This window comes from Salvelinus sp. IW2-2015, linkage group LG17, assembly GCF_002910315.2.
Source record: "Salvelinus sp. IW2-2015 linkage group LG17, ASM291031v2, whole genome shotgun sequence".
In the NCBI taxonomy this organism is placed as follows: domain Eukaryota; kingdom Metazoa; phylum Chordata; class Actinopteri; order Salmoniformes; family Salmonidae; genus Salvelinus; species Salvelinus sp. IW2-2015.
Window position 1 is genome coordinate 12,794,083 of NC_036857.1, and position 11,781 is coordinate 12,805,863.

The following is an 11,781-nucleotide window of genomic DNA, read 5'->3' on the forward strand; positions in this document are numbered from 1 at the left end:
ATGTGCAATGAAAGCACTTCCTTTTCCGCTCATTGCGCTGCGTTTTCTTCTTCAATCAAGCTTCTCCTCAGCGTAAAAAAAAGGTAAACAATTGATATGTACACATTTGAAACTACTGCATTTCACTGGGACAAAAGTAAGCTATTTAGTATCACTGCGTCAGTTGATATGCTAATTTGGTGTAGATGTATTGTTTGCTAAGTGAACAACATGATAATGGTTTATGAGTAACGTTAACCTCCATTCATTTAGCTAACGTTCTATCACTGAAGCTCAAAAATAACTAAATCTGTTGCCACAATTTGACAACCACTCGCTAGCGGTCCTCTTGCGTTATTGTACTTGATGTATACTATCATGTAAAGGTTAATTGAATAACCACGTTATTGTAATGCTGTCTATTCTGTACCATTTAAGATTACTAACCGCGTGTTGGCTCAAATCAATCCGACGTCATGAGTTTGTTCGGGGCCAGCACTGGTTTTGGCGCTGGGGGATTTGGAGCGGCAACCACGGACACCCACAACCCAATGAAGGTAAGTAGCTAGCTAATAACATTCCCTATCTGTAACCTGCATAATAATAAATATTTTTTACTAGTAGAACTTGTTCTGAGAGGTGTAATTCAAATGTATTTGATTTTGAATTATATGTTATCTCATACAGGATGTGGAAGTAACCTCACCCCCAGATGACAGCATCAGTTGCTTGGCGTTCAGTCCCCCTGCTATGCCAGGGAACTTCTTGATAGGGGGATCCTGGGCCAATGATGTGAGTCGAGTCATCATGTTCCACTTAAAGTGCCCACTTCATACTTATGCTGTTTTTGTTGCTATGAGTCTAAAAACCCATTCACTTTGTAACAACATATGAGACTGTTTTCTTACATTTTTCCAGGTGAGGTGTTGGGAGGTACAGGACAACGGGCAGACAGTCCCCAAAGCCCAGCAGATGCACACAGGTCCCGTCCTTGATGTCTGCTGGAGCGAAGTAGGCCCCCTCACATCACATATCTTTACCAACCATATGAGGTGTTTGAATGAAACTTGACTTATTCGTTCCCTTGCTCTTTTAGGACGGTAGCAAGGTTTTCACTGCGTCTTGTGACAAGACTGCCAAAATGTGGGACCTCAACAGCAACCAGGCAATACAGATCGCACAGGTAAATATTTCAGGCTATGAATATTGTTTTCAGTGTTATTTTTCAATTGGTAGTTTCATCACCTCTCTGTGCTTCCCTTGAATACATTGACAAGTTCTGTTGACACTAGAGAAATGGTCTTTGATTTATGTTTCCATTTAGCATGATGCTCCTATCAGAACAGTCCACTGGATCAAAGCCCCCAACTACAACTGCATCATGACAGGCAGCTGGGACAAAACTCTGAAGGTAAGAAACATAATTGGGATTGGGAACTATTTTATATAATAGTTATTATAGGTTATTAAAGGAATAGAGCCAAACAGTCCTTTATCCCAGCAGCAGTAAGGCTCCTGAATGACAGTCACTAGGTCCAGCAGGCTAGCTTACAGTTGACATTGTACTGATGTGAAGTGTATATTGTGTACAGTTGAATCATTATGAATCACCAATGAATTGCACTTTTTCTGTTCTCGTTGTGTGTATTGTCTATATTTGTCCATTTGTATGCTTTGGTATGTTTTAAATGTACAGTGTCGCAAACAAAATTTCCCCATTGTGATCATAGTCATTATCTTAGTTATACTTTTAATCATTAATTTATTTGTTTGATTTGCTCTGCTGTAGTTCTGGGACACCCGCTCTCCCAACCCAATGATGTCTCTGCAGTTGCCGGAGAGGTGCTACTGTGCAGACGTGGTGAGGACCTAGTGCTAAAGCTCCAGTGATTCATATTCTTTAAGTGGTTTTCTATAATAGCTCTAAATAGCGTTCAGCAGAGTTACATTTCCCCCCAAAAATTGCTTAAAGTGTGCTTTCCTGGGGCCTCATTTATAAACGGTGCGTACTTACAAAATATACCCAAAAATATGCATGTGCCAGTTACCACAAAAGTTGTCACAGAACTTGACTTGAATGTCCTTTCCTCCTCAAACTAAGACCATGTGTACACATATCTTCTGGCGGTTTAAGTATTGCAAGCAGGAAAGTTGGCCTGTGCTAATGGGGTATATGGTGATACGCTTATTCATAAACACATAATAACAAGATGCAGCCATTTGCTGTTAGTGAGAAGAGCAAATATTAAGTGTGTTTTGTTTTTAGATTCTAAAATAATTACAGAATTGTTTTCATAATTATTTCAGAATAAATTCCTACATTTTTATGGCTGTGATGGGTTTATATTCCTGAAGTAGCCATACAACAAATTACCATGCGCATCTCTCATTTAATTGGGTCTATGTAAATAGATAGGCAATGTATTTCAAGTTTTGCTATACGTGATCCCGTATGCAGTGTGGTTTATAACACAGTTGATCTTGTACTTTGAAGTATGTATGCTACTACTGTATGCCAATTGTTTTCTCTTTCAGAAATGGTCAATACAGCATAAATTACTGCAATTTTTTTTTACCTTTGTCAACACAGTAAATAGACAAGTAGCTTATGTAAAATATTTGACAGTATGGGTAAGCGACAGTATTGCTGTGTGATAGGAGCATGACATAAACCTATTTAATCTTAGAGCCTATATCAAAGCAGGACATAGAAACAATCTATTGAAGTGTGGGCTGAAGCCTACTTTTAAATTGTTTCCACTATACAATCAATCTTCCATAATGCACAAACAGGCACTCGCTATAAGCAGCATTCATGTTAAGTTTGGAAAAGTTACTGCAAAATAGCATCACTTTCTGCCCACACCTCCCTCTACAGAAATGTAATCAAATATGCCATTGATCTTTCTTATAGAAACTGCCGTGGCCTAATTCCAATAGTGACAAATTATACAGCAAATAAAGGGAGCGTTATTGTCAGTATAAAAAGTGAACAGAGGGCGTTTTCCAGGCGGAGTTTTAATACTCGTTCACGCATGCTCAGTTTTATGACAGGTCTGATTTATAAAACGGGAAACATGCTTGGTGTGCACCAAGTTTATAAATCTCTATTTTTAGACGTACGCATTCTTTTCAGAAATGGCGCACGCAGGTATTGTGTGAAATTTACACAATGGTTATAAATGAGGCCGCTGGTTTTATAAGTCATGTGTTGTCAACTCAGCTGATTGGTTCCCTGTTGTTTTCAGGTGTACCCCATGGCAGTGGTAGCGTCTGCAGACCGAGGTTTGATTGTATATCAACTTGAAAACCAGCCGTCTGAGTTTAGGAGGATAGACTCACCACTCAAACACCAGGTGACTGGTCTCACATACCAGGTGACTTACAGGTCTCCCTAAAAGAGTTCTTTTGACCTCATTGGGACTTCCTGGATAAATAAAGGTTACATTTAAAAAAATGAACAATACATTTACAGGACTATCTACTAGTGTACATACACACACCTTTTCAGAGTGCAGTTTCCATTGATTATCAATTATTCATGAATAGTTCATGCCTGTGGTGTACACCCTAACACTACCTCTTCCATCTCCCTGTATCAGCACCGCTGCATAGCCATTTTTAAGGACAAACAGAACAAGCCTGCTGGATTTGCTCTCGGAAGCATTGAAGGGAGGGTTGCCATTCACTACATCAACCCTCCTAACCCGTGAGTACCACAAACCAGGCTGTTCCTTAAACTGTGAGAAAGACCTTGGCTACCACCCACGGCACCCTACTCACCACACTGTGTTTTTGTGTTGTAGAGCCAAGGATAACTTCACCTTTAAGTGCCACAGGTCGAATGGAACCAACACAGCCACACCACAAGATATCTATGCTGTGAGTCCAGATTTTGCTCTCTACACCCTGCTTTCATATACATTTGGATACAGTCAGTAGGTAGCATAAGATATTGGGGTGTTTTTCATGCAAACACCTTGCTGTTTCTGATCAAACAGGTAAATGCCATCTCCTTCCACCCTGTCCACGGGACACTGGCGACTGTTGGGTCGGATGGTCGCTTCAGCTTCTGGGATAAAGATGCCCGCACCAAGCTGAAGACCTCAGAGCAGCTGGACCAGCCAATCACAGCATGCTCCTTCAACAACAACGGCAACATCTTTGCCTACGCCTCCAGCTATGATTGGTCAAAGGTAACATTTTATCTCGTACCTCATGTTATGATAGGTTGATTTAAGACTCATTCTATTCCTTCAAAATGGACAGGCAATATAAAAAAAAAAAAGCTAAATTGATACATATGTGTTTAACCTCAGGGACATGAGTACTACAACCCTCAGAAAAAGAACTACATCTTCCTGCGTAATGCTACTGAGGAGCTGAAACCACGGAACAAGAAATGGTGAGTCAGAATTGCATTGTCATTTCATCAATCACGTTTGGTCACCTCTATGGTGACCGTCACAAGACATGATTTTCTATGCTCTCATTAAGAAATGTAGAACCACATGTATATTGGTGGACAAGAAAATACTTGAAAGCAACAGACTTAATGGCTTGTACATTTCTCTCATGTCTCTAGATTTGTCCAGTATCTCACCTGTTGTTTGCAAAATGGAGGGTTGTCAAACGCACACGTCATGCCTGCACGACCCTGTTCCTTTCCTGTGCCAACATCAATGGTGGAGCTGCTGCTTGCAAAATAGGGGTTGGAGTGATAAGATATTGTTTTGAAATATCTGATATTTTATTTTCTATTGTCACGATACCATGGTTGCATTTAAAGTAATGTTTTTTTTCTCTGTTACATTGTTGTACAATTTAACGATATTGGAGAATGACATAAATGACTAGATAAAGACAAGTTACGACTGTTTTTTGCAACACCTTTTTTCATTCTCTTGCACATTTTTTTTAAATTTAACTAGGTATGTCAGTTAAGAACAAATTCTTATTTACAATGACGGCCTATCCCGGACCAGTTGTGCACCGCCCTATGGGACTTCCAATCACGGCCGGATGTGATGCCTCTTGCACTGAGATGCAGTGCCATAGACTGCTGCGCCACTCGGGAGCCAACCCCTGCTAATATTCACATATGTTTAGAACACTATACAAACAAGAATGCATAGAACATACATGGTATACTGGGCTTCTGTAACTTAACATTACCCCATTTCACCCATTTGGATTTCTATAAAAAAGGACACTGCATTTGGGAAAGGGGATACTTAGGGGGCTGCCTTAATTGGCACCTGGAAAACAGTGGGTTAACTGCCTTGCTCAGAACAGATTTTTACCTTGTCTGCTCTGGGATTCAATCCAGCAACCTTTCGGTTACTGGCCCATCGCGCCTACCCGCCAGGCTACCTGCTGGCATCAATAGCTGCAGGTCCCAGTATCTTTAAATTCCCTTGTCTATAGTAGGCTACTATAATATATAGCTAAACTACTCTGCACGATAAACTGAGAAATGCTGCAGGAAAATATTTTTAGTTCTATACGATAGTAGACTACGAGCAGAATTTAGACAGGCGGGTTTAGATCAGTGTTTCCCAACCCTGGTCGATTACCACACATTTTTATTGTAACCCTGGACAAGCACACCTGATTCAACTTGTCAACTAATCATCAAGCCCACAATGATTTGAATTATGTGCGTTTGTCAAGGGCTACAACCAAACTCTACTGTTGGAGGTACTCGAGGACCAGGGGTTGGGAAACACTGGTTCAGATGACCAGACACCGGAGCGGGAATTCGTGTATTCTCGCGATGGTCCTTTACGTCACAGTCTACATAAAACATTCGAACTCCTCGGCTACTTCTCTTTTGATTACGATATTTTGTGCGAGGATCAATAATCATGCCTCGCATCTATGTTGGAAAACTTAATTATAATGCTCGAGAAAAAGACATTCAAAGATTTTTCGATGGCTACGGAAAGCTTATGGAAATTGATCTGAAAAATGGGTAAGTTGATCATATAAGAGATTCAGTTGGAACAAAAAATAGCTGGCAAGCTAATGGTAACTATATATCCAGTTGGCGTTAGCTAGCTAACGTTACCTACTTGCTTTCGGCTAGCTTCCCCAAAACATAAGCGAAATACATTTGCCTTTCATTTGTGTTATCTGTGCGTGTAATAGAAATTAGCTAAAGTTAGTGGTTATTAGCTGCACACATTTGCTTTACTAAAGCATTTAACATGTTTTGTAAAGAAGGCCCCTAGCTAACGTATTTAGATGCTAGCTACTACACAGCGTGTTCAAAATGGCTGCTTGTTTGGCTGCAGGCAGTTTTTTTGGTCGTTACTAGTTATTACAGTCAAAGTCATGAACCCCGCCTATTTCTACAATTTCTCTTCTTAAAATGTGATTTTTAAACCTAACCTTAACCAACCACTCTTAACCTTAAACGAGGACCAAAAAGAGAATTGTTTTCGTGCATTTTTACAATATAGCCAATTTGGACTTTGTTTCTGTGCTATCTAGTGGAAACCCATTTTTTTTGTGTGCGGCCATGTGGCTACCAATGATGTATATAAACCCTGGATTTTGGATGCAAGTATTGGCATAAGACGCTCTGAAGTGACCGGTCGGCCATATTGGTACTCCACAGAAGAAACAGTCCTCCATATTAATAAATGTAATTCCTTCAGTATTTCAATATTACATGTGTTTTTTTTTTTTGTAAGGGAGACTAACATTAGCACTTTCTTAAATGTATACTTTTATAGGGTGTCCTCCCACAGGGCGTAACAAACATTTGCATGAGCTAAATTAAATGTAGAAGGCTTTGAGAATAAGAAACATGGTATATGTTCAGTGCTCCGTTGACATTTCAGCGATACACTTGTTGTGAATTCTTTGAAAAATAACAGGAATTTTGAATTGGTATGGAAACTGTACTAAAATGTGAAATACTACATGACTGCTAAAAATCGATATGCATCTTGCCTCTTATGTTAGGACTTGGCGACATGGCCCAAATAGCATATCACAATATTTATCAATTTCTGACAGTATGTTTTGTTTTTAAATAATAAAAGTTCATTTGCCTTGAGTAGTGTGTGACCCTAGGGTGGCAACACATACATTCTAAGTTAATTCATTGGGCTTTTCTCTATTCTGTTCAATTCAACTTCAACCAAAAATCATTTTCATAAATTTCTACATTTCTTGCCCTCAAATTTTAGATAATTTCCACACTGCCACATGTGGCTGCACAATATGGGCGAAATAATCTAGGCCTGGTTTTTAACCAAATGTTACGATTTACATCAAAACACTTGTTGGAATCATGGAATTAGGATGTTAATTCTATAGTTATAAATAATAGTGGGCACTGCCAGGGAGGAGTTATTGTGATGGGGTAGGAACCAAAATGTTGGGCAGTGTTTCCTAGGGGACCCTACAATCTTTGGCTACATTAAATGTTCATGTAGCCAACCTATTCATGATTTGTCAATTCCTCTTTGATTTAGAAGATACTGTTGCACAAACAACATGCAGATTGAGGCCTGCTAAAACTTGCTAAGAATAGACAAACGTAGCTTTTTGTAGATGTAAGAAACTAATTGTGTAATTACAGAACGCTTTTGAATTTTATATTAAGAAGCAAAGTGGAAACCATGTTGTTGTCATCAACATTGTTGCATGTGCTACATTGACCATGCAGACTGAACAAGTTTCTCGTGGTCAAGCAACAACAAATGCACTCCTTGAGGGGCAGGGCTAGGTCTGTGTGGAAAGCGGCGAGGAGAGGGATGACTTGAGTAGCGGTGTAAACTATAAAATGGATGTTATACATGGCATATCACAAATATATATTTTTAACATTCTAATACTGTTATAGAAGGTAATGTAAAGACCCAAACCAGTCCGTGCCTCATTACCGGTATATAGTAAAATACAGCCCTATTTTATGTCCTGCCGACTCAAAAAAGAAAGATGTGAGTTCAACAGTAAAGGGAGCCTGTCAGGTAGCCAGTAGCCTTAATTCTTGCAGAGTCCAGCCTAGCTGTTGCAATGCACTTATTTTTTTGAACATGGCCTTTGAAAAAATTGAGGTTTGGACCATTGGTTTTCCTAGAGGGAAATATACACAAATAACTTATTTTAACCATTGGTCAGAAATAATTTATGACACCCTATACTGCAGCGTTAGAGTTGAGAAATCTGTGTTTTCAAAACGCAGACCCTTAAACAAATGTGCTTTTTGAACCATTTCACCTTTTTTATGTTACATCAAGACTGATCAGGGGCGTGCAACTATAGTTATCCTTCACAGAAAATGTGAATGACTAGTTAGCTAATTAGCAGCTAGTAGTTGAAGTGCCTTGAAATTAATTGTTTTGGCATTTGTTTTTATTGCTAGCTTATTTAACTTTTTTATATTTTAGATATGGCTTTGTAGAATTTGAGGATAATCGTGATGCGGACGACGCAGTGTATGAACTGAATGGCAAGGAGTTGTGCGGGGAGCGTGTGACCGTGGAACATGCCAGAGGACCGCGCCGTGACCGAGATGGATATGGTGGTGGTGGTGGTGGTGGGGGTGGTGGTCGCAGTAAGTGCAATGTATTTCTATTTTCCCTTTACCCTTTTCCCAATGGGTCAAGGAGATGTGAATGTGGACCGTACACACACACAGGCCTGTGATCCTGAAGTGGAGTTTGACTTAACTCGCCAATACTCAATGATGTCACCATTTCCATAGTGTCACCATTGAGTATGGTACAAGTTTGACCCAACTCGGAGCAGACTTCAGATTACTGCTACTGATTGTTTAGGTGTAGTGAAACCATGTTTCTAGTGTTTTCTTCCTGGTGGAACACCAATAAACAACTGTATTTAGTTAAGAAGTCACGACTTTGTCACCATGTAGCCCAGCTGTACCGTGAAATACCATTACATGTGAATTGTCTTTGCGTTTTGATTTCAACATTAACAAAGTCCTTGATGTTTCAATTTGAAAGAGTCCAGCTGCGGGCTGAGGCTGAGTCCATTGAGGCTAAGATGACTGCCTGTCCCGTTTGGCCTTGGCTTTCACCTTTACAATGTGTGTGTGACCTATGCCTCTTGACCCTTGGCTGACCTAACCGGAAGCCTTGATGACATCATCCTTTTTCCAATAGACCAGGGGTGATGGTGAGGATTCCCATTGGTTTCTATGTTGAAAAAATAAGTGGGACGGCTTTAAGTCAACATGTTACCGTTCCCTGTAAGAAGGCAAAGCAACTGCATTGTCACCAGTTTGACAACCGGTTAGGCTATGTCATGGGGAAAAACCTTTGTAGAGTTATGTCAGTTGGCACTCTTACAAAATGTGTTACAAGTTTTTGACATTGACTTTGTGGAAGCCCCCGTTTGTCTTTCAGGATTCAAGAGTTTGTAAGAAAAACATCACTGTCCATTTGTTTATACTGCTAAAGATTTGCAGTTTTTAAACATTTGTCAGACTGGCTGTATGTTGCTGATAACAGATGCAGTGGTGTTCTTTGCACAGCAATGAACTACTTCAGAGGCTGTACAGTGAGGAGAATAAAAATGTACAGCCACTAAGCCAACAAATGCCACAGCTTTAATACCTCAGTCACTTAATTAGGTTTGTCTTGAGACTGGGTCCAGATGGACATCTCACAGGACCTATATTAAACATTACCACACCTTTTTATTCTGGTAGTTGCATTCTCTGTTCATGGTCTGATCCACTAAGTGAAATGCCTATATGCCACTCTGTTTTGCTGACAATTTGTCTGTCCTGACATTTAAAGGTAGTAGTGGTTACAGCAGCAGCAGAAGCCGCACTGGCAGGGATAAGTATGGGCCACCCGTCCGTACCGAGTACCGACTGATCGTTGAGAATCTGTCCAGCCGCTGCAGCTGGCAGGATCTAAAGGTGAGTCGAGGGGACACTTATATTTAAGCAATAAGGCCTGAAGCATTGTGGTATATTGCAAATATACCATACATAAGGGCTGGTCTTAGGCACGATGCAAAGCATATTGCCTGGATACAGCCCTTAGCAGTAGTATATTATATACCACAAACCCACAAGCTGCCCTATTGCTATTATAAACCGGTTACCAACATAAATATAACAGTAAACAAGTAGTTTTGCGCCATACCGTGGTATATTGTCTGATATACACAGAGCTGGAATGCTGTTTCAGCCAATCTGTGTCCATTACCCAAACTACCTGGTTTATAATTATAGCTGAGGGACGGGTACTGAAGATGAACTGCCAGTTGCTATCCATGGTAGGCCGTTTAGTTTCTGAAAAATTGGGGTAATGTTCGGCAGTGACTTTGCCTTGTCTCCTACAGGATTTCATGCGCCAGGCTGGAGAGGTCACGTATGCCGACGCCCACAAGGAGCGTACCAACGAGGGTGTCATCGAGTTTGGCTCACGCTCGGACATGAGGAGGGCCCTAGACAAGCTGGACGGCACGGACATCAACGGGAGGAAGATCCGTCTGGTGGAGGAAAAGTCTCGCCGCCGACGCTCCTACTCTGGCAGTCGCTCCAGGTGAGGTTCTACACACCGCCCTGCTCTTTATTAGTAGTTGAATCCCATGTGTGGTGTCACTTATCCAGCCATTTAATGTGACATTTGTATTCTTGTTCCCCCCCTGCAGGTCTCGCAGCAGACGTCGCTCTCGTAGCAGGAGCCGCAGGAGCAGTCGCTCCAGGAGTAACTCCAGATCCCACTCCCGGTAAGCTGGCCCTAATGTCTAGAGAAGTATGGTTTAGATTGTTGTACCCATATTGACCAAAGATTGTTAACAATTCTGTCAACCCCCTGCAGATCCCATTCTCGCAGCAAGAGACGCCACTCCAAGTCTGGAAGGAAGTCTCGTTCCCGCTCTCGCAAATCCAGATCCCGTTCCAACAAAAGCAAGTCCCGTTCCAAGAGCTGCTCCAAGGTGAAATCCGAGCGGGATTCCCGCAGCCGCTCCAAGGAGAAGTCGGCCAACAAGAAGTCCCGTAGCCGCTCAGCATCTCCCGTGGAAAATGGGAAGGAGGAGCGTTCCTCTCGCTCCCCTTCCCCAGCAGCTGACCGTCGCTCCAAGTCTCCGGACAAGCGTTCAGTCTCCCGCTCCAAATCCAGGTCTAGATCAGCTTCCCGAGATTAAAGGCTTCATCCACATGTTCCTCATTTGAGCAACTGGTGATATAGGACCAGCTCCTATTTGATTTGACAGCTCAATTGCAGCACCAGGTGCATCAAGGCATGCTCAGTCTTAATCAGTGCTATCCTTGACACTTAAAAATCCGAACTACTATCTTGACGTATTATACATGGCATGAGAATGATTTAGTCATGTTTATTGTGGGGGAGTGCGCATCGTAGATTACAGCTATTGATCCGTTTTGTATTAATTGTACATAGAGGAGCTTGTCTGAAGGGCTTTGTATTTAAAACAAGCCAGGCCTTTTCTTTAATATCCTTTTAGTTCTTGTTCGTATTCCGCCGTCTTCTTTTGCTTACCTCAGGGTGGTGTTTTGAATTGATTTTTCATTTTCATGATAGGAATCATTTCACCTATTGAGCCCCCCTCAAGATGTACTGTGTGTGCATACAATTTGTAGATGAACAGGTTTTTGGCATTGTATGAATAGGTTTACCGGGGATGGTGGTACAAATTACACCCTCTCCACATAAGAAGCCGTTTTGATTACATGTAACATGCCCTTTTTTTTATTGTACATTTAATAAAAAGTTCATATGAAAATTGCTGGTTTGTGATATTATTCTCCCATGATGACACAAGCTTTGCTGTGTTTTGATGAGT

General features: G+C 41.1%; 2 protein-coding genes across 3 annotated transcripts; both read left to right on the plus strand.

The window, feature by feature from the left end:
* LOC111977239 (mRNA export factor) lies at positions 1-4,846 on the plus strand. Of its 2 annotated transcripts, XM_024006609.2 has the most exons (13): positions 1-83; positions 418-536; positions 667-771; positions 898-990; positions 1,076-1,162; positions 1,304-1,390; positions 1,769-1,840; positions 3,228-3,356; positions 3,582-3,688; positions 3,786-3,861; positions 3,981-4,175; positions 4,299-4,384; positions 4,565-4,846. In XM_024006609.2, coding segments are annotated over exons 2-13 (1,119 nt in total). In that variant the 5' UTR covers positions 1-83; positions 418-455; the 3' UTR covers positions 4,566-4,846. The 2 variants fall into 2 exon arrangements, with proteins under 2 accessions (XP_023862377.1, XP_023862380.1); XM_024006612.2 differs by lacking the exon at positions 4,565-4,846 and having other exon boundaries at positions 3,228-3,335; positions 4,299-4,388.
* Positions 4,847-5,763: 917 nt separating this feature from the next.
* LOC111976615 (serine/arginine-rich splicing factor 6) lies at positions 5,764-11,721 on the plus strand. Its single transcript, XM_024005583.2, has 6 exons — positions 5,764-5,953; positions 8,385-8,551; positions 9,759-9,883; positions 10,312-10,514; positions 10,624-10,701; positions 10,794-11,721. Exons 1-6 carry the CDS (start codon positions 5,847-5,849, stop codon positions 11,119-11,121), a joined length of 1,008 nt encoding a protein of 335 aa, XP_023861351.1. The 5' UTR covers positions 5,764-5,846; the 3' UTR covers positions 11,122-11,721.
* The last annotated feature ends 60 nt before the right edge of the window (positions 11,722-11,781 follow it).

Coding starts and splice junctions, on each gene's coding strand:
- LOC111977239 (XM_024006609.2), top strand. CDS start 456: ATGAGTTTGTTCGGGGCCAGCACTGGTTTTGGCGCTGGGGGATTTGGA. Junction 537..666: donor ACACCCACAACCCAATGAAG/GTAAGTAGCTAG, acceptor TATCTCATACAG/GATGTGGAAGTAACCTCACC. Junction 4,176..4,298: donor CCAGCTATGATTGGTCAAAG/GTAACATTTTAT, acceptor GTTTAACCTCAG/GGACATGAGTACTACAACCC.
- LOC111976615 (XM_024005583.2), top strand. CDS start 5,847: ATGCCTCGCATCTATGTTGGAAAACTTAATTATAATGCTCGAGAAAAA. Junction 9,884..10,311: donor GCAGCTGGCAGGATCTAAAG/GTGAGTCGAGGG, acceptor TGTCTCCTACAG/GATTTCATGCGCCAGGCTGG. Junction 10,515..10,623: donor TACTCTGGCAGTCGCTCCAG/GTGAGGTTCTAC, acceptor CCCCCCCTGCAG/GTCTCGCAGCAGACGTCGCT.